Consider the following 19,019-nt stretch of genomic DNA (forward strand, 5'->3'; position numbering starts at 1 on the left):
CTACCAAGGCTGTATTTCATTTCTTCGAATGACCTTGCCCATATACTCATCTCGTTTGCCTTGAACAACGTCCCTAACAAATTCGCCACCTACTGATGGTTCCAGTGCCCCCATCTGTGTGAGTGTCAGTCTTCGAGTAGATTTCCCCTTGGCTGAGTCCCGATGCTGCTCCGCCAGCATCAAGGAATTGCTTCTTACCTGCTTCAACTTCTCTGCACCTGCGCCGGTTAGGCCGGTAGCCAGGAAGCCTGGGCTGATAGCCCAGACTTTGACACCGTCATTCAAAAGCAGTCTCCTCCACTCACGCATGAGCATATTGAGCCCAGTCTTGCTATTTCACGCAGGAATGTCAATCATTACTCTTTTCCTATCGTGGATGAGCCACTTCAAGTGAAAGACGGCACGCATCGAATCACAGACAAAGGTATTTCTAATTCATAGCCCAACAGGACGTGCTAATAAGGGAGGAATCAAGTATTGATCACTAACCTGCTGCGATAAGCCATGTGGCTCATGATGGGCGGCTTAGGCCAGCCAGCAGGTGGCGAGGCACTAATGGTTGCTCGGGTTAGCCAGGCAGCCATGGGAGAAGAAGCCTCAATCGACAAAGAGAATGATGCTCATGCAAGGATGACTTACTTCAGCCGCTTGTGCATATCATTGTCCATCATTTCCGTCTCCGCGAGAGAGGACGTGCCACTCGTGATGAAGAGGAGACGTGGATCCATGGACTTCAATAATAGTGGGACAGACAGCGTGGTCAAGACATGAGTGCCGGACACATTGGTATCCCAGCTGTTGTTGAAAGCATCTCTGATGCTTGAACGGCCGCTGGCAATATCTTGATCAAAGGCCGCGCCGCCATTGTTGATCAGCACATCCAGTCGTCCATACTTGGATGTTATATGCTCGACTGCTTGCTCGAGCGAAGAGTCGGAGGACAAGTCGACTTGCAGGGTGCTGAAAGAAGACGTGGTCTTGGGTTGTGCTTGCTTGATAGTTGTGATGGCCTCTTCCCCCTTGGCGACCGTTCGACAGCCAATGATGATTTCATATGCAGTAGAAGTGCCAGCTAATGCGCGGACAATCTCCCAGCCTAGACCCGTGTTGCCTGCACAAGAGATCTGCATTTAGAAGCAGAAGCAGAAGAAGTAGGGAATGAACAAACACTCACCACCAGTTACGAGAACGATATCCTTTTCAGAAGACATGTCGAAGACGATAGCGGACAAGTTTTCTTTGCTCGAGTATCTTGGATTAGTATGTGGTTTGCACTTGGACAAAGGATTGACTAAAGCGATTGGCAGGATAAGACTGAACAACTGCAGGTTGAAAGAAGAAGGGAATATGAATTGCGCCAAAGAAACGGGTGGAATTTACTCTCGATTTATGTTTTTTTTCTCTCTTTACAATTGATATATTCTGGTGTCAATTGCATGCCAAATACTCGACCTTGTTCACTTCTCGGCCGATAGAGATCCATGTGTATTTCTTGACCCGTTATGGAGCTTGTAACAGCCCGGCGTTTGTTTTCTCTTAAGTCCGCTTGCAAATCTAGGTCGGCGGGTATGATAGTATGTGGTCGGACTCGGTACCATCGTCAGCGTGGCCCCATCATTTTTGTCACTATACAGTACCTATGTCAATATGGCGATATTGCGGATATAGAAAGTAGCGCGGGGTAATACTATTAGTTTTGGAGGGTACATAGGTAAGGTCCGCGAGGTGAATGTGAGGAGGGGTCAGCACAGATCGACGAGGGAACGGTGCGAACGAGTCATGGGTTGGTGGCGTTACGTAGTGTTGATCTATCTACTCTGTATAAGATGTCTAGTGGTTGGTTTCAAATGTCTTTACTGCATTTGGCTTTGAAATCATACGTGATTGGTGTTTTCGTTTGTATGCTGGAACATCTGCTCGGAAGAGCACACTGAATTGCGAGCAACTCAATTCAAGTTCCGACATTGACCGTCAGGATCAAATGCAGACCGGCCGCCAATTGCCAGCCAGTTTTCAATTTCAGGAGAAAAAAAAAAAAAAAAAAAAAAGAAGAGAAGCAGGAGGAGGAGGAGGAGGAGGAGGAGGAGGAATAACGGATGATTGGTAACTCTGTACGCTCGCGGTGGCCGAAGCACCAATATCAAGGTTTCGGGATGATGCCATGTTTAACCTCTAAAGCACCCCTCGAATCCCGACATGGTTTGCAACGGAGGCAGTGCGCAAGCAATGTACATGATCTGTCTGTATCTGCTATCACAAACAAATTTCATGTTCCATGATCTAATTTGGGCTCCAATTGATGCTCTGGTGGCATCATGGGCCCTCAATCATTATAGTCAACCTTGTCAAGACTCAACCATCGTGATGGAAGCAGACTACAAGTGGAGGGGGGAAAAAAAGGCATTGTGTGCCTGGAGGTATTACAGTGGCTGAGGGACCTACCTTTCAAGTTAGGTACATGTGTAGGTAATGTAGGTAACCTACATGTAGGCATGCATGTAAAGAGCAGCCTGAGGCGGCTGGTACGGTGATTTAAGGTGTTTAAGATACGGCTGGGTGCAATTGGGCGGGCCCCGATATGTCAAACTTTTGCATTTCGAATTAGCAATGCTTATAATTAATTTCAAAATTGCGGTGCAATACCGAAATGCCTTGAACGGTCGACACGGGTTTCCTCTCCCATGTGCCTGGTTACACGTATTTATCAAGACTTGCACTAGACTCTGGATGTACGAGGTGAAGTCTAGTGGGTTATAGCATGTCTGGATTGAAAATGTCAGTGCTCGTGTTGCTTGTTTTACACAAGGTGTTGAGTTCCTCTGCCTAGCTTGCCTTACTTATTATCACTTTGGGAGCTGGTGAGAGGAGGCTTTTAGATCCAAACGGGCATCGAACCCATGTTGACAGTATTGCAGTTTATGAAGCACCTCAGGCAACAGACGATCAAGAATATTACAAAGGTTACATTTGCAAGCAAGACCTACCTTTCTTGCATCCAAGTGCAGTATAAATAAAGGGAAGAGAACAAAAAGCTTGCGGGCCTAGGTATTAACTCACATGGCCCATTGATCAATGGAACATGGATGAAAATAATGGACATTGATGGACACTTTAAGGGATTTCAGTGTTAACTGATCCATGGATGTATCAATCAGCCAGTAGTGATGCACTACAACTCAAGCTTACTGCGTAGCGCCTAAGTACTTCGTACCTCGAAACAAACACCAGATGCCCCACTCTTTAAACAAGGGAAGGAGCATGGGAAAAAAAAAATTGTACGTAGATAGATAGATGGAAGACGGTCGGCTCAAAGCAAATCAAGCCGCCTTCTTGACCCCCAAGGGAGAAGTGATGATAATTAACATCGGACAAGAGAAATAGAAGATCTATGCAACTTGAAAGACTGCTCGCATATTGATTGCCTGCGCATGTATGTATGCAGAACCTGAGCTGGCTTTCTCCCTCTTCGTCCCATCACTGAATTGCGCCGTCGCCTTCCTTGCCCTCGGGTGCGGCTGTCAAACGTCCCAAACGGTCGCCAACCAATTTTTTTTTTGGTCCCCCCCCCATCCTCCCTCCCCCCTCCAAGCCCATCCACCGCCCGCCCGCAAGGGATCGAAAGACGCTCGTGCCTCCCCAATCCCACTCCCCGGATTTCGGACTCCAAAAAATTAGCAGTCCCAGTGAGCTGTCTATTTGCAAACAGCTCTCAAGATCCAATCTCCCTTCCATCACCACCCAGAAACTTGCCAGCCTTGGACTGCCTGATTGACGGTCCCAACATCGTCGTTCCTCCCCCCGATCATGGCGCCCTCAAAGGGTGGTCAGGCCGCCAAGCAGCAGCCGCAGAAGCAGCACCAGCGCCAGCAAACCACCACCGCTAGCTCTGGATCTGCTGCCTCTGTCCCTGCCTCTCAAGCTGCCTCTGCCATCGCGAAGAAGCCGCGTGCCGCCGCCGCCGCCGCCGCCGCCGGCCCAGCAGCAGCACCTGTCTCCCGTCCTGCTGTCGTGCCTGCCATTCCGTTGCCCATGATCAAGCGACAGACTTCGAGCACCAAGAAGATCATCGGCGGCAGCAGCAACAGCAGCAGCAATGGTAGCGGCAACGCCAACAACGCCGCCAGCAACCGCTTCAATGGTAGCCACAACGCTTCACGACATGTTGTTTCCCCTGCCACTTCGTCCTCCGGCCGCCCGCCTGTAGCCTCTCTCGAAGCCGCGCTCATTGACCACCAAACTGCCGCCGCTGTCGCCGACGAGACAGCCATACATCGCCAGAGACCGAGACGCAGCAAACAAAACGAGCTCAATGTCAATGCTAACGGCACTCCCGTGGAGAAGCCCGCCCTTGCTGCCGCCGCAACCACTGACCCTCACCACAATGGCGACGATCACGACAACAGCAGCCACTATCGCAATCAACTGCCTTCAACTCCTAATGGTATTGTCGATACTACCATCTCGAGTGGGTATGGTTCTGTCCCCGAGAATGAACAAGCCATCCGTGCAGAGCATCTTACCAACGGCTTCGCCAACTTTGCCCTCAACCATAATTCGAACGACCCCACCTCAGCATCATCATCGGCTTTCGTCCATGCCTCAAATGCCCCTTCCATTGTGGGTGATGTCGAGGTTCCCACCAGCCTGCCTCCCCGCGAGCTGTCCAATGGTAATGCTCACATCCCTCGCGGAACTCAACTGGTTCTGTCTGCTTTGCCGCGATGCCCTTCAAAACAACAAACTAACTTGCTTTCATTAGGAGCTGCCAACGAAGCTGCTGCAATTGCTCCGTCTTACCATGCTGACAGCTCGGGGAACTCGACGGACCCTCACGCATCGAGTCATCCTATATTCAAGGCAAACGGGACCGACACTGCAGTTCATCACGTCCCTCATCCTACTACACTCTACGCTCATCATTACGCCCATGCCAATGGAAATGGTGTCCTGTTTGGTGGAGTTCCAACTCCGGATTCGCATACTCCTTCTCCTGCCTCGGGAGCTTTCATGCCGCCGCCGCCTCTCCACCGACCTTTGCTTGGTGGAGTCGCCGTTGATGGACACAAGTACATGCCTCCCAATGGTCAACATATCCATACCAGTCATGTCGATAATAACGGCACAAACTATGCCGCTCCTATCACGCCACTCCGACCAGGTCCCGATAACATGACTAGCATCGACTCGTATATACCCATTCCCGCTCCTCTGTCGGTTCACCGAGCCCCGCTGGACGGTTACCCCCCGAACGCCAGCCACTTTGAGCCTCCGACACCTCATAGCTTTCACGGTTCCCACGCTTCAGGCGACTTCAGCGGTCCTGATAATATCGCCTCGTTTCGTCCTAATGGTCATGTGTTCGACCGTGACCCTAGAAACAGCCGCCCACATGGTATTCACCCAATGCCACCATTCGCTGCGCCTCAGCACTTCCCGCGCCCGCCAAACATGGATGCGGAGCTCCTGGACAGTGTTATGTTCTTCCAGACTCAGTTCAACTCAGCCGAGTTGGCGGATTGCATATTAGAGCTCAGATTCCCAGATGCTACTCAGTCGCCGGCGAAGATCAATGCTCACAAACTGATACTGGCCCGCAGCCCAGCTCTCAAGCAGTCTATCATGATCGCCAGAGCATCTGATGCTGGATCCCATATCATCACTTTCAATGCAACTGATCGATACCTGACGTCAGATTCCTGGTTCATGGCTGTTCAACGACTCTATCTACATCCTCTGTTCACACCTCCTTTCAACGCCAATGGTACCGATTTTGGTGTGGTCAATATTGCACAGTTCAGGTTCTGTCTTGGCTATGCTGCCGCCGGCCATTCCTTGGAGATGAGTGATGTACTGCTGCGAGGACTACAGATTGCTGCCGACATGGTCCAATGGCACACCATTGAGGAGGCACTCTCCTTTGCTCTCGAAGGTGCATCGCACCGCCACTTCATTGGAGAGGATGGCGTTGATTATACCGACATTGACTTCGCGTATGGCCGTGACGTCAGGATTCTCATGATGTCTATTACAAGCTTTCTCATCACCCAGTTTCCTCCCAATTTCAACCTCGATACTACTGTGACTGATACACATTACTTCTCTCGCATACCCGCCGCCGCCGCCGCCGCCATCCAGGCACCCGCAGAATCAGCACCTGCTATTGCCCGTGGCACTTCTGTCCGTAAACTTTCCAAGGGCAATCGCCTATCGGCCATCAAATTTGGCGACCTTCCGGCGGATGTTCCCGAAGAGGGTATTGGAGCAACCCCTCGCGAACCAGCCAAGTGCTCTGCTCTTTTGTCAAGGATTTTGCTGAATCTTCCTTTTGAAGACCTCCGCTACGTGCTGGCTTCCGAGAGTATCAATGCACAAGCTTGGAACACCGCTCAGGATCGGCATAATGCCCTGACTTTTGTTGTCGCCGAACGAGAGGCTCGACGCCTACGTGCCGTGGAAGCTGTTCGCGCGCGCCTTGTTCCAGGTTCGGATGAGATCCAACAACGTCTCTCAGCTTCCCGGCGTCACGATGTAGCGGATCCATGGGACGTACTGAACTGGCAAGAGAAGGTTATCCAGCCCAATGGCGCAGGATTACCCAACCTGGCCCGCAAGTGGATCCCCCAATTTGGCACAACAGACGAGGCGCCACAGATGCCGGCTTACGAGCCAAGACTCCATGAGTCGATGGTCTAGGCCCCAGGTTGGAGGTTTGCTCATACAGCCTGTTATGACGTGAGATAGCCATCATACCACGGAAGTCAACACTGAGGCGAGGGAATGATTTGAGCTTGTTTTTCTTTTGTCTTTTGTCTTTTTTGCATTGCATGGCATGACGGCTCTTAGGCATAGTTTGTTTTCATCATCATCATGCTTCGGGCTCGATCTCACAGGCCCGAGCTCTGATTTTGTGGCGGCATTGCGTTTGGTGTTTCTAGGTGTTCTTGATATCCTTTCATACACATAAATCACCTCGGTTTCAAGGTGAATTCACAAAAACGAACGGTCCCATCGGTTGAGGTCCGCGGATGTCGAGATGCGAGAAAAGTTTCAGACGCGGTTATGATCAAGGTCCCCCTTCCCCCCCACCCCCCCAAAAAATTAGGCGGAAAAAGGCTACACATAATACCCCAATATTCACGAGTGTATTCTTGTTACAGTACATTGAACCATTCAGTTGGTACGACTTGGATGAGCGCAGCAGCAGGTGATGAGCGCGGCAATGGGCCAGTGGCCTCGAAAAGGACGCAGTTAGTTGGTTAGGGCACCGGCACATGATTGCGCGATCCCTTAGTATACCAGCTGCATCTAGAGCGAGAGGACGAGTGCATGGAAGTGTGCTGTCTTCTGGCGAGGGATCACTCAGTCAGGGCAGACGACCAAGGAGAGCGAGTCGTCACAAATCGAGTAAATAGAAAAATAAACACAAAAATAAAAACACCTGGCGGAATCAGATATTTTGATTCGAGTTTCATAATCTAATGTGTAGTTCTTGCTAACATGATGCTTGTATTTGACAGATGTCATGACTACATGTAGACTCATCTTTCGATGGTATGAAATTCGTTGATACGCCAGTAAACTGAGCGTTTTGTGCGCAACGGAAGCAAAGTGGGAAGAAATGGCAAATACCATGGAAGCCCACGGCAATGCTCCCCGTCTGACTATAGCTTTGCTTTGATATTGTCTAGACCCAATTGATCCTCGGCCCTCTTCTTCTTTCTTGTCCAAGCGCCGATTCGGTGATTGACCATTCCACTCCACAGACCGAGCCATTCTTTCCCGAATGGTTCCAGCTTTCGTCCCGTTGTGCCTTCGACAGGATCGCCAGCAAAACCACGTAAGAAGTCAAAAAACTCCTTATAGTTAGGAGCAATGGAGTAGTAATCCTTACCGCCCTTCTTTTCTGCAACTCGAGCACGTTCCCACTCCAACTGCTCGGAAATGGGCGGCAGAGAATGTCGTGCCCGGCCAGCCAGATGTCTAGCAACAGCCACTGCCTGGTATTCATAGGCACGAAAGGTGAACCCCCCACCAAGCTGGCCACAGCCGTCAGCACATCCGAGGACAAAGTTGTGAACGTGACCGAAAGGCCGGGAGCGAGCGATTACATACCATGCCAATAAAAGCCAAAGATGGATCCTCGATATCCCATGTATGCTGCCAGACACCCGGAAGTCGTCGGTAGGCTTTGCTTATACGCTGCTGAACATGCGGCAGAAAGGGGAAGCTGAAAGTGTAGCCTGTCCCAAAGACAATATGGTCTATCTTGTCCAGATGGGATCCATCGGCAAAGTGTACCCGTCCCGTCCCCGCGTCTAGGCGGCTTATCTGCTTCCTTACCTCTATACTCGGATGCTCAAAAGGGATCCAGCCAAAGGCGGGAATGGGATCGCCTCTGACCGCCGCGTATACTGGTGCTTGAGCTACATCGAGGATCTCGTGGATGATCTCATGAGACGAGACCGATCCCCCGACAACGAGGACCCTCTAGAATACCCAGCGTCAACCTAAGTGTCACATAACCCGGATCGATATGCGGATGAGTATGGTGGCTGTATGGCACTTCACTTACCTTGCCTTTGAAATTCTTTGGGCCCTTGAAATGTTTGCTGTGCACCAGGCTGCCAGGATATGTCTTATCCCACTCGAGCAAACCCTTGATTTCTGGAAACCATGGAACGTTATAATGACCACTGGCCACAACAAGAGCGTCAAATTTCTCTCTCCACCAATAATTGCGCCCGCTGACTTCTTTCCGAAGAGTCAGGTTCCATTCTTCCGCCTGTTTAACGGCGCGCTCAATCGTAGTGTTGAGCTCCACCAGTTTATCATGTCCGTTGGATCTGAAGATATTCTCAACCCAGTCTCTGATAATTGTGTGGTGGCGAAAGGGTGCCTGAGGCCCGTATTCCTTTAGAGTGCGAGGAGATAGAGTATCAGGAAAGGGGTAGGTGGAAAACGACATGATCTCGGGCGTAATGTTACTGTGCAAGTTTTCATGGATGGCCGTGTCCGAGAACCGGAGCTGGTGGCTGTTGACTTCCTCAGACACCGGAGTGACTGTCGGCAGAATCTCTGGAACGACAATCGTCTTGTCTGCAGTTCCATTCAGGATCTCCTCCAAGGAGGGAATCGAGGCCGGCAGATGCGGTGTATGGATCCACTATGGGGTTTGAGCTGGTCAGCGTAATACATTTAAATGTTAAACAGAAGAGTTGTGATATCCAAGTCCACTCTTCCAGTATCGTCTCTTGGAGATAATTCACATACAGTGCCCCCTATGCCGCTGCGGCGGTCGAAAACACGAATCGTGTCAAAAGCCTGCTCTTTTGCAAGAGCATCCGTGGCAATGGCGCCAGCAGGACCGGCTCCTATGACTGCAACACGACGATATTGGCGCGTCATATTCTTTTGATATAGTGCTTAGAATCAGGGGAGGGTTATTCAGTGCTGAGCTTTTTGAAACTTTGGCTTGTCTAGGTCTGCCGACAGACGGAGAGACGATGAGTCTGGCCCCGACTCTTCTTCTGCTCGTTGTCTATATAGTCAACGTTTTTCACGCATATGCGCATCCGCCTCTCTATGTCTACCTATGGGAAGGAATTCCGAGGTCGCATATTGATAAGAATGGGGCTTGATGACGCCAGATGTAGTACAATCACGTATAGGGCTCCTCCGCTGCATACATGCGAGATACCGTGCGGCTTGCACGGGATAGGGCCGTAAGTTGACACACCTATCGAGGGTCTCATGTTGTAAAGCACCGGCTATATGACTTCCTATACTTACGCTCGCAACAATTTCGGGAAAAGGGGGGGGAAAAAAGTCACCTGGTACTCCGTGTACAGGTGCACGCAAAGCTAGGCTTGTTTACATTTATTCCCTTGGACAAAATAGGAGCATGAGGAAAACACACTTAAATATATACTAGGTATATATGCACACTTAGAACGTATTTGTTTTTGAACAGATGCAGATGACCGGGGCGATGATGACGCCATTGCACGCAACTGCGGCGATTATGGGGACCAGGCCGGACCGGACTGGAACCCATTGTCAAGGCCGACCTAGCTGCGTTGCTGGCTTGTGCGATACTGGATCGGTTCTCAAAGGCCTTCAACAGCGATCACTTGCAGTCACCAGGTCATGAGAAGGGTAGATAGAGGGCTGCTGCCATGGATGAGATGACTTGTGCAAGTGGCACGGCTTGATCCCAACTAGGCGTGGTGTGCAGGAGATCCGAGGAGTATAGGCACACAGACTTAGTATATTAAATTGATAGTATTGTATGGGTATCACTTATTACTATGATTCGTACGCTCGATAAAGAAGCATTTATGGTAGTAGCTTCGATGGAAGGTCTTCTGGCCCTCGGTATGGTTCCAGGGGAATCGGAATACCCCCGCTATAACCAACGTCACCTTGTGCCTTCTGCAGTGCGGCAGCCGTCTTACCGACGATTTTGGCGATCCAGCGATCGTTCACGAGCCCACCCACGACGGCCTTCTTCATACCGTCCTTGGTGTTCTGGTGCAGTTCCTTGGCGAACTCCTTGATTGAAGTGTTGTACGAACCGTCTTTTAGATTCTGTCTGATGTTATGCGCCATGACCTTGAATCCAGCCACCTCCTTGAAGCCGAGTTTGGGTTTTGTCGGACTTTCTGACAGAACACTCTCCGTGTCCGAGTCTGGCGAGTTTGGGAGGCTGTTATTGGTATTGCTCCGTCCGCGCCTCTGTTCGACTTCAGCAATCTCCTTTTCAATCTCTACAATCTTGGTTGCCTTGACAAGTGCGGCAATGAAGTTCAACAGAGTTTGGTCAAAAGTTGCCGGCAGGCTGGCGTGGACACTCATGGCAATGGACGATTCATCCTTTTGTGCCTTGTCGAGATCATTCTTTGCCTGGGTTGTTTTGGGTACTCCGTCTGCCTCGGCCACCTCGACCTTGAGCCTCTCTTCGTCGGATGGCGCAGGCTTTGGAGGTAGTAGATGTTCATGGTGGGGTAGCAGGAAGGAAGGGATGGTGAAAGTGGCGTCGGCGCCACCCAGACGAACCACCTGAGTTACAGCGCCAGATGGCTGTGTCGTTCGATAAGCCATGACGTCGTCAAACTTTAGGTATGCAACAATGTCAAATGCTGAGCTCAGGGGAACGGACCCTAGAGCATCAATGTCGGTCAGCTGCAGGCAGAATGTGGCATCGGCCAGCCAAGTCGAGACTCTTCGATGGAGCCTTCGGAGCTCAGAGCTTGTCTCCATGTATTGTTTGAAGATTTCCTGCTTCAGAAGCTCCGACAGCCACTGTCCAGAGCCAGCTGCGTTGATAGATGCAAAGCTGATCGGATGAAAGTAGCTGAGAGGTGCCAAGAGAAGCCTCAGAAGAAAAGGGAGACGATGCATGAATCGGCGCATGTATGGCGGGGATAGAGTCTGGAGCGTGGTGACCCGTACCGAGCGTAAAGGGGGGTGTGCAATGGATGGGAAGCCGTGTAGTTCCGCCGACACGGCCGCTCGTATATCGTTGTCGTTGTTGAGCTTGACATCTGGATCCTCAAGAGCTCTCTTCAGGGCTTGCTGGCGGGATTGGTAGATGGTGCTAGAGGTGCGAATATCTGCAAGCCTTTTCCGGTACTCCTTGTCGGCAAGTTCATCGTCGGGGGATAGCTTGGTCATGCTCTGATACCCATCCTGTGCCGATGTGTCACGCATGAAGCTAGCGCCGGTGAGAGATGATCTGAGTTTTGGACGGTCCTTGAAACTTCCAGACCCAGCGGTGGCTGCCCGTAGCAATGGCGTATCACCGAGAAAGATGCTGTCGACACTGACATTATCATCCACGGCGTCCTCGTCGACTTCGCCAAATGTCATCTCGAACTGGCCGCCCTTGACATTGGCGAACACGTCTCCGATTTCGATGCGGCGAAAAAGGCTCACGACGACTTGATCAACGCAAATGGCCAGTTCAATATCCTTGGTCAGCTTGATTCCTGTTCACAGAGAGTCAGATTTCAAGACAAGTGAAGGGAGGCACAACCAAAAGGGGGAAATGGGTTCGGACACGCATACCAACTTCTATGCCGTGGGCGATAATGGTGAGAGACGAGAAACTGATCGTGACACCCCTAATCACAAACAGGCCATTCACTTCCGTGTCAATCTCCAGGGCCGGCAGGTTGAATAAGGCCAGCTGGTCTCTAATAAAGTGAGGATCTTGTCCCAGGGTTCTCCTTAAGACTTTACGACAGACAGTGCCGACAGTAGGGAACTGCGCCAGACTGGTGAGCAGGACAGCGACATAGCAAGTGACTGCAAACAAGGCATGAAGCAGCCATGAAGTAGAGCAGATTGCATAGATGAGATTAAGGGTAGAGAGCAGTGTCCACAAGGGTACCGTCGGCAGAATCCTATTGCGATGGCCGTTGGCATAGATGACGAGAAGCGACTCGATGGCTGCGCCTGACAATAGCCAGCGGCGTGCCCATGACAGGTTTGCGACGAGTATGATTACGAGTGAGGTGGCCAAGAGAGTGTTGACGTGGCCTGAGTTGTCGCCGTCACGCCTTGGTGATGACGACGGCGACGACGACGACGACGATGATGATGAGTCGCGAGCATTTGGCTGTGCAGACCTGGGTACCGGTTTGCGGGAAATAATAATAGGGTTTGGCGCCATGGCTAGACGAGCCGCCGGCCACCTAGTTGTCGTAGTTGAGTGCGTCCGTCTTGCTGCTTCTTATGGTTTTCCTCCAAGTCATGGTCATATGAAGAATAAGAATGTTTACACTTGATGAGGGGAAAAAAAAAAGAAACATAAACAACCCTACAGTAGAAGAAGGAGCAAAGGCAATGTTAGTGTCCAGGCCGGCGGAGATGAAAATGAGGCGCAAAGTGATGCGGCGCGACCATGTTTCTCCAGATCACGATGTAGCCATCGTCTGTCTGTCTCTGTGCCAGCGCATTCATGTCTAACCTTGGGTAACTTACCCAAGATTAGTGACGTAAGGGCACAAAAATGACGAGCCAGGTGAGATGTCGGTCATTATTTGTCAATATCTGTCGTGCTGTTAGCGTCATCGTACCTGCATAGAGTCTAGCGTCGCCTGCGCCGGTGCCCCTCATACAAGGTGTAATCCAGAGCAGGTACGGTAGTTTTTTTCCTCTGTCTATCTCTTCCTTTTTTTTAAAGTTTGGCAGGTCCCGGCAGACGAGCTAAATATGTACCTAGGCCCTGTGTTTAGACCTGGGTACTAGGAAAGTGCTGGGGCATTGTTAGTGCAAATCTCTGGTTAGTACTACTTATTTTGGCAACATGGTGCAAGGCAAAACTTTATGTAAATCACATCGGTACTGCACCAAAGCTTAATAAGAGTACGCCTGTATTATTTGCTCTGTGTCACTGCATGTTATTTTCCATGTCGTGGTGACATGCAAATAAACCGCAGAAACTGCTGAAAAAGGTAGTAGGGAGGGAGGCTAGGTACGCTGGCGAGTGCCTTTGAAAGACAAAAGGAGGCCGACTGATTGTGGCAAAAGTGTGAACGCTCAAGACTTTCTCCTGAGATCCCCTCGGCACTGTACCGTCTTCGCAGCCAGAATGATTGCGCCGCCGGCTAAAATCGTCGCCCCGACCCAAGCCCAAGATGTGTTATATCCATATCTATCCTGTAGAGCACCACTGATGGGCGAGCCGAATAGAAGGGCCACCGACATGACCGTGAAGGCCATGCCGAACCGCGTGCCAAGAACTTTCATGTCTCCCGTAAGGCGCACGAATATTGTTGGTTGCAAGGCAAAGAACAAGCCTGTGAAGAGGCCGTAGAGAATAGACACGGCAAAGACGCTCACCGTTGTGCGAGCGCCTAACAAACCGAGTCCGCATGCTGCCAGGGCCACACTGGTGCCAACGATCATGTTCAACGGCCCGAGGCGTTGAGCCAGCAGTCCTGGAATGATACGCCCCGGAATCGAGGCTAAGTTCATGGCCGTGACAATATAAAAGGCAACGTCGGAGGATGTACCCGTGCCTTCTATGGCATAGCTCTGAACATAGAAGAAAGGCGTGTACATGCCCAGGAAGACTGTGAAGCAACCCAGGACGAACAAAACGTACGGCCAATCGCTCAGTGACGCGCGATCTATGAACCGCCGCCGCTGTTTGGAAGACTGCGGTATCCGAACCACGCACATGGAAAACCCGAGCAAAACCAGGATAATGAGTGCAATGGCCCGTACGGTCCACCCAAAGCCCACCGAGGGGAGAAGATTACGGATCAGGACCGGATAGACCACCCTTGGCTGAGGTCAGTAAAGAAGAAAGACATGGCCCGTTTTGGAGACAAGGAAAAGAGAAAAAGAGTGCGCGCCTTCTTACCCTCCCAGTCCACTCCCTGCCGCTGCGATTCCGTTCGCCAGGGGCAGTCTTGTGTTAAACCATAGAGCCGGTATAGCGACACTCAACACTGCAAGACACCCACATCCAATACCGATACATAGTCCCTGGGCAAGTAAAAGGTGCCACAGCTCGTAGCAAAAGCTCTGAGCAATGGTGCCGACAACGATTAGGAACGATCCTGCCGTAAGAAGATGTCGCGCATAGCCTGCATCGTAGACAGGACCGCTGAGGAACCCCAAAAAGACCAGTAGAAAGCTCTGCAGTGATCCGATAGTCGACACCTCGAAATGAGTCCTGGATTTGAGCAGATCAGTTTCGTAAAAAGTCTGGAAGCTGCCGTAGCTGGATAAGAGTCCTGTAGAATCATGTTAGCCTTGACAACGCCTTCACTTGCTTGCCAGCATTGGTGCTAGGGAACAAGAAAACAACCGACCCCAAGTATTGAAGTAGATACAGAAGGCGCCTAGGACCTGGAGCCATGCCTGAGCCCCTCCGTTGGGGATTGTTCTTGGAGCTTGCAACGCCGACACGTCTGCCTCTGATTTGGCGTCGGCCATGGTCTGTCTGGGGTTGGGGGTTGGGGGTTGGGGAGGATGTAGGTATTCTTCCTGGCTCTTCTCCTCGTGTCCAAGCTGCAGGTGATAGAGATAGGCAGTGTTTGACATGCAACCCTTTTCTGTCTCCTATTTCCCCCTGTGGACACCGAATGCCCTGACTGACGTTTATGACGCACTATTAGCAATACCAGATTACTTGATATTGATGCTATGTGCCGAAGATAACAGCCTGCTCTCACTCCTATCAATCCCACGCGCGGCGACGATCAAAACACGAGACGAGTCACGGAGAGTCCGGAGACTTGAGCATCGTGACTCGTGTGTGCATGCGTGCGCCTCCCGGGATATACGTCCAGACTGGCGTGGTCTTTCTTCACAGCTGCTTGACAGGCGCAGGGAACTTGCTGGAATTCACTGACGTGGTCTGCATTCGATTTTCTTGGTACAGTCGGCCGAATGCCGATAGCACCAGAGAGGAGAGAGAGCACTTGTTCAAGGGTTATCAATCATCTGTGGTCCAAGGGTCTACTGCTGTGTGCCGGCCGGCTGATACTAACTACTTCCTGCATGCTATTACAGAATACGGAATACTTTGTACAAGTCCCCCTCGCCCGCCAAGGGTCCAGGGGCACACCTTAATTACCAGGGGTCTCATCCCTCCCCCCACCAGCCTGTCGGCGCAGACACCAGTAGCGGCATATCCAAGAGAAAGGTTATTTCCTACCCTGTCCCATTGTCAAAAAAAAAATTTAAAGATATACGCCTCCACACTCGGTTGCCGCAACCCCTGCAACCAAAAAAATTTTGAACATGCAATATTCCTTACAGGAGTTCGCATACGTGGAAGAGGAGGCGCCTTATTGCCCTTTGTCGGCCGGCATCTGGCCGCCATGTTCCGCTTTTGTTTGTCCGGCCAATGGCCACGGAACGGCACCTCGCGGAAGTGGTCGTGATACGATCTTCGGACGTTATTAATCAAGCTGGAAAACCCTCCCCCAGCCTCGGATACCCGCCCTAATCGAGTTCCGGATCCAAGATGATAAACAAACGAAAAGGGTCCAGAACGCACATCTACGCTAACCTAGAGACGTAGGTACACATTTACACGACCTGAACCGTAGTATTCGCGCATACATAGTAGTGTTGGTACATGTGCCCAGCCCCCATGTTGTGAATTCATGATATAAGATATTATTAATCGACAGCTACTCGCCGCATCCTCATACCACCCTGGTACATAATGTGGATTCGGACAAAATGAAAAAAAAGTAAAGTCAAAAATATCGTGTTATCATGGTGCCAGTATTACGTGAGTGGTGGTTCAATGTTCCGACTGCCTCCTGCCAGCCGCATCTATCAATCTCGCAACTAAGCACTTCGTAGACCGTTTACGCCAAGAAACCGGCAATATACTCCTCCGCCCCAGTCTCATTGCCCACATAACCAATGTACATGTCCGGACGAACAACAACGACACAGGCGTCAGATTCACTGACATCGTCTGCTCTGAATTCCTGCCTCTCATCTATGCTGAGGCCACATGCCTGTCCGCTGTTGTCGTGATTGGGTGTGCGAATGGTGAGATATAGTGCCGCACCTTGGGACTGGTGTTGATCATCACCAACTTGGCTAGTTCCCACCTGGACAATCAAGAACTGCCCGTACCGGGGAATGGAGTAAAGCCTCTGGGGCTCGGACTGGGTCTGCTGCCCTGATCCCGGCTTGAGTAGGGCCAGATCAGGACAGCGCCTTCCAGCCTTCCAGATGCCGTGTTCGGACTCTGATATCAGTGCAGACCCTGTACCGTCGTATGACACCCCCATGCCTGGTTCGCGGGAGTCGAGTCAGTGACGCGCAGAAGGTTGCGGACGAAGCCGCGCGGCTTGGATGAAGGAGAAAAAAAAAGCTTACTTACCAGTGATGTAGCCGGCGTTCTTCTCGATTGTCGCAACATACTGCTTGGCAGTGTGCATGGTGTCGCGCACCAGCCTGGCTGCGACATTAATGACATCCTGGGCAACAGAGCGGCGCTCCGTATCGTAGCTCTTGATAAGGCGACTTGCCACTTCTGGGGCAGCCTTCTCAGCGCGCACAGCCATGGCGATGCGCCAGCCGAGGCCAAAAGCGTCAGCTACCCCAGTGTTCAGCCCTTGTCCACCGTTGACGCTGTGGACATGGGCTGCGTCCCCTGCCAGAATGATTCGGCCGGAGCCCTCCTTGGAGACGAAAGAGGAAGCTATCCTTTCCTTGACTGAGCGCTATAGTGTTAGCACTGGATGGATCGGGGCGATCAAAAGACGGACAACCATCATCTCTGTCCACCGTTGTTGCGCAAGACTGCTTGACTTACCCTCAAAGGTGCTGAACCATTCCGTTTTGACAAAGTCTATCCGATGTGGAGCCATGTGGTCTCTGATGGACTGTTCCGCTCTGGCCTGGTTGATGTCCCCGTCGAGAAGGATATAGAATCGAGCCATGCCACGTTCCCGGGGTATCCACGAGACCCGCGACTGTCCGTTCAATTGAAACGTGATGATTTCCGAGCATACAGGGAAGTCGGTATCAATGAAGGTATCCAGGACTGCCCACACCATCTCGGGCTTCGTGCCCGTAAATGAAATGCCGAGGCTGCTACGTACCATGGAACGGGCGCCATCGGCAGCAATGGCGTATTTTCCGTGGACAATTCGACCAAGGCTCGTGTTGACCGAGACACCTCGATCGTCCTCAGAGATCGAGACTACTTGCTCCTTGTAGCTCACTGGGTGATCGAAAAGGCCCAAGAGTGCCGATTCAACCTCGGGCTGCCCAATCATGAGAAAGTTCTTGTGCAGACAATGCTCGAGACTGGTCCACCATTGACTCTGTCTGGACTTGAAGACACCCTCTGAAAAGGTAGAACTGGCTTGAAGTCGTGAGCTTGAAGCCCGAGTGTAGATTCCTCCAGGAATAAGAACTTACTATTGCACTCTATGCCCTTGGAGCGCAGCTCTTTGAGAACACCAACCACTTCGAGATACTGCTGGGTTCGAGCATTTAGAGCATCTGCTCTGCCCAGCTTCAACGGTCCATCTTTGTCGTCTTCTGCTCGTTAGCTTGCCGTTGATTCTTGAACTTGATACTCGGACATACCAATAACGCAAACAGTGAGACCCTGTTGGCGTGCGAGCACAGCAGAAAGAAGACCCGTGGGGCCGCCTACAACAAATCAGCCAAAAATACAAGCAAGCCGTGTCTTGTTGATATGACCAACCTCCGATGACCACAAGATCAACATTATCATTCTGGAAAGAATTGGGGGAAGATAGACTGCCCATATTGAATATGATCAAAGTAAAAAAATCAGGAGTCTCTCAATTCACAGCTTGGATTGTGGTGTATTCAAGGTCTGTGATCAGGCGATGAGTGTAGAGGTTTAGATAGGTGAAAATCTAGACATGGAGCTGCGAATGTCAGTCTACACTCTGCGTCCTTTGCTTGAAGTTATGTCTACTTCATATTATGAACAAACAGCCTAATACGCATGCCACGTGCTGCTCACCCTCCACACATTTCTTTATCGCTTCGCCCTCGCCGCACACTACTAACCAGCTCCGGATCATGATACTTGGCGCGGCATATTTTCGGTCGATCCGATGCATTTAAACCGTACCTGCATTAGGTTTTCCGGGGGGTTTTCCAACTATCAAGCTAAGCTGGAGGCGACTATGGAGAAAAGCCAAGGATGGCAACTCAAACCCGCGTCATATCTTCAAGTTCTTGTCAAGTGAGCGGAAGCCACAGAGGCACGATTATCGGATGTTCTTTTCCCCCCCAAAGGCCTGGAATCATCCTAAAACTGTTCCAGATAGATGCAGGACCTGATAGCATGCGTTAATAACAGGCTTTATCGTACAAGCATCCATTGTTACCCACCAGGGCGCGGGACATGTGGGCTCCCGAAGCTTGGCACATATCCTCAAATGTGACCATGTTACCGAATGTCAAGGCCATCATCGAATGAAAACGAGTCAGTGTGTAGGATCCGTCACCCTGGCGATGTCTAGCGAAGCTTTGTTTTTGCGGCATCG

The 19,019-nt window shown here is 51.1% G+C and overlaps 6 protein-coding genes across 6 annotated transcripts; 1 reads left to right on the forward strand and 5 right to left on the reverse strand.

Moving 5' to 3' along the window:
* Positions 1-1,211, reverse strand: PFICI_15191 (uncharacterized protein; the record flags this gene model as incomplete). Its single annotated transcript, XM_007843772.1, has 5 exons — positions 1-114; positions 199-331; positions 490-552; positions 640-1,111; positions 1,175-1,211. The coding sequence occupies 5 exons, from the start codon at positions 1,209-1,211 to the stop codon at positions 1-3; spliced, it is 819 nt and encodes a 272-aa protein (XP_007841963.1).
* Positions 1,212-3,804: 2,593 nt separating this feature from the next.
* Positions 3,805-6,693, forward strand: PFICI_15192 (uncharacterized protein; the record flags this gene model as incomplete). Its single annotated transcript, XM_007843773.1, has 1 exon — positions 3,805-6,693. One exon carries the CDS (start codon positions 3,805-3,807, stop codon positions 6,691-6,693), a length of 2,889 nt encoding a protein of 962 aa, XP_007841964.1.
* A 968-nt stretch (positions 6,694-7,661) lies between these two features.
* Positions 7,662-9,405, reverse strand: PFICI_15193 (uncharacterized protein; the record flags this gene model as incomplete). The annotated part of the gene is made up of 4 exons (XM_007843774.1): positions 7,662-8,036; positions 8,113-8,487; positions 8,573-9,163; positions 9,271-9,405. The coding sequence occupies 4 exons, from the start codon at positions 9,403-9,405 to the stop codon at positions 7,662-7,664; spliced, it is 1,476 nt and encodes a 491-aa protein (XP_007841965.1).
* A 930-nt stretch (positions 9,406-10,335) lies between these two features.
* On the reverse strand, positions 10,336-12,673 carry PFICI_15194 (uncharacterized protein; the record flags this gene model as incomplete). The annotated part of the gene is made up of 2 exons (XM_007843775.1): positions 10,336-11,987; positions 12,067-12,673. 2 exons carry the CDS (start codon positions 12,671-12,673, stop codon positions 10,336-10,338), a joined length of 2,259 nt encoding a protein of 752 aa, XP_007841966.1.
* Positions 12,674-13,542: 869 nt separating this feature from the next.
* On the reverse strand, positions 13,543-14,949 carry PFICI_15195 (uncharacterized protein; the record flags this gene model as incomplete). Its single annotated transcript, XM_007843776.1, has 3 exons — positions 13,543-14,290; positions 14,372-14,747; positions 14,826-14,949. 3 exons carry the CDS (start codon positions 14,947-14,949, stop codon positions 13,543-13,545), a joined length of 1,248 nt encoding a protein of 415 aa, XP_007841967.1.
* A 1,388-nt stretch (positions 14,950-16,337) lies between these two features.
* Positions 16,338-18,266, reverse strand: PFICI_15196 (uncharacterized protein; the record flags this gene model as incomplete). The annotated part of the gene is made up of 6 exons (XM_007843777.1): positions 16,338-16,774; positions 16,865-17,200; positions 17,300-17,854; positions 17,911-18,033; positions 18,082-18,147; positions 18,203-18,266. 6 exons carry the CDS (start codon positions 18,264-18,266, stop codon positions 16,338-16,340), a joined length of 1,581 nt encoding a protein of 526 aa, XP_007841968.1.
* Positions 18,267-19,019: the final 753 nt, after the last annotated feature.

This window comes from Pestalotiopsis fici (assembly GCF_000516985.1).
Source record: "Pestalotiopsis fici W106-1 unplaced genomic scaffold PFICI_Scf_16, whole genome shotgun sequence".
NCBI lineage: Eukaryota > Fungi > Ascomycota > Sordariomycetes > Amphisphaeriales > Sporocadaceae > Pestalotiopsis > Pestalotiopsis fici.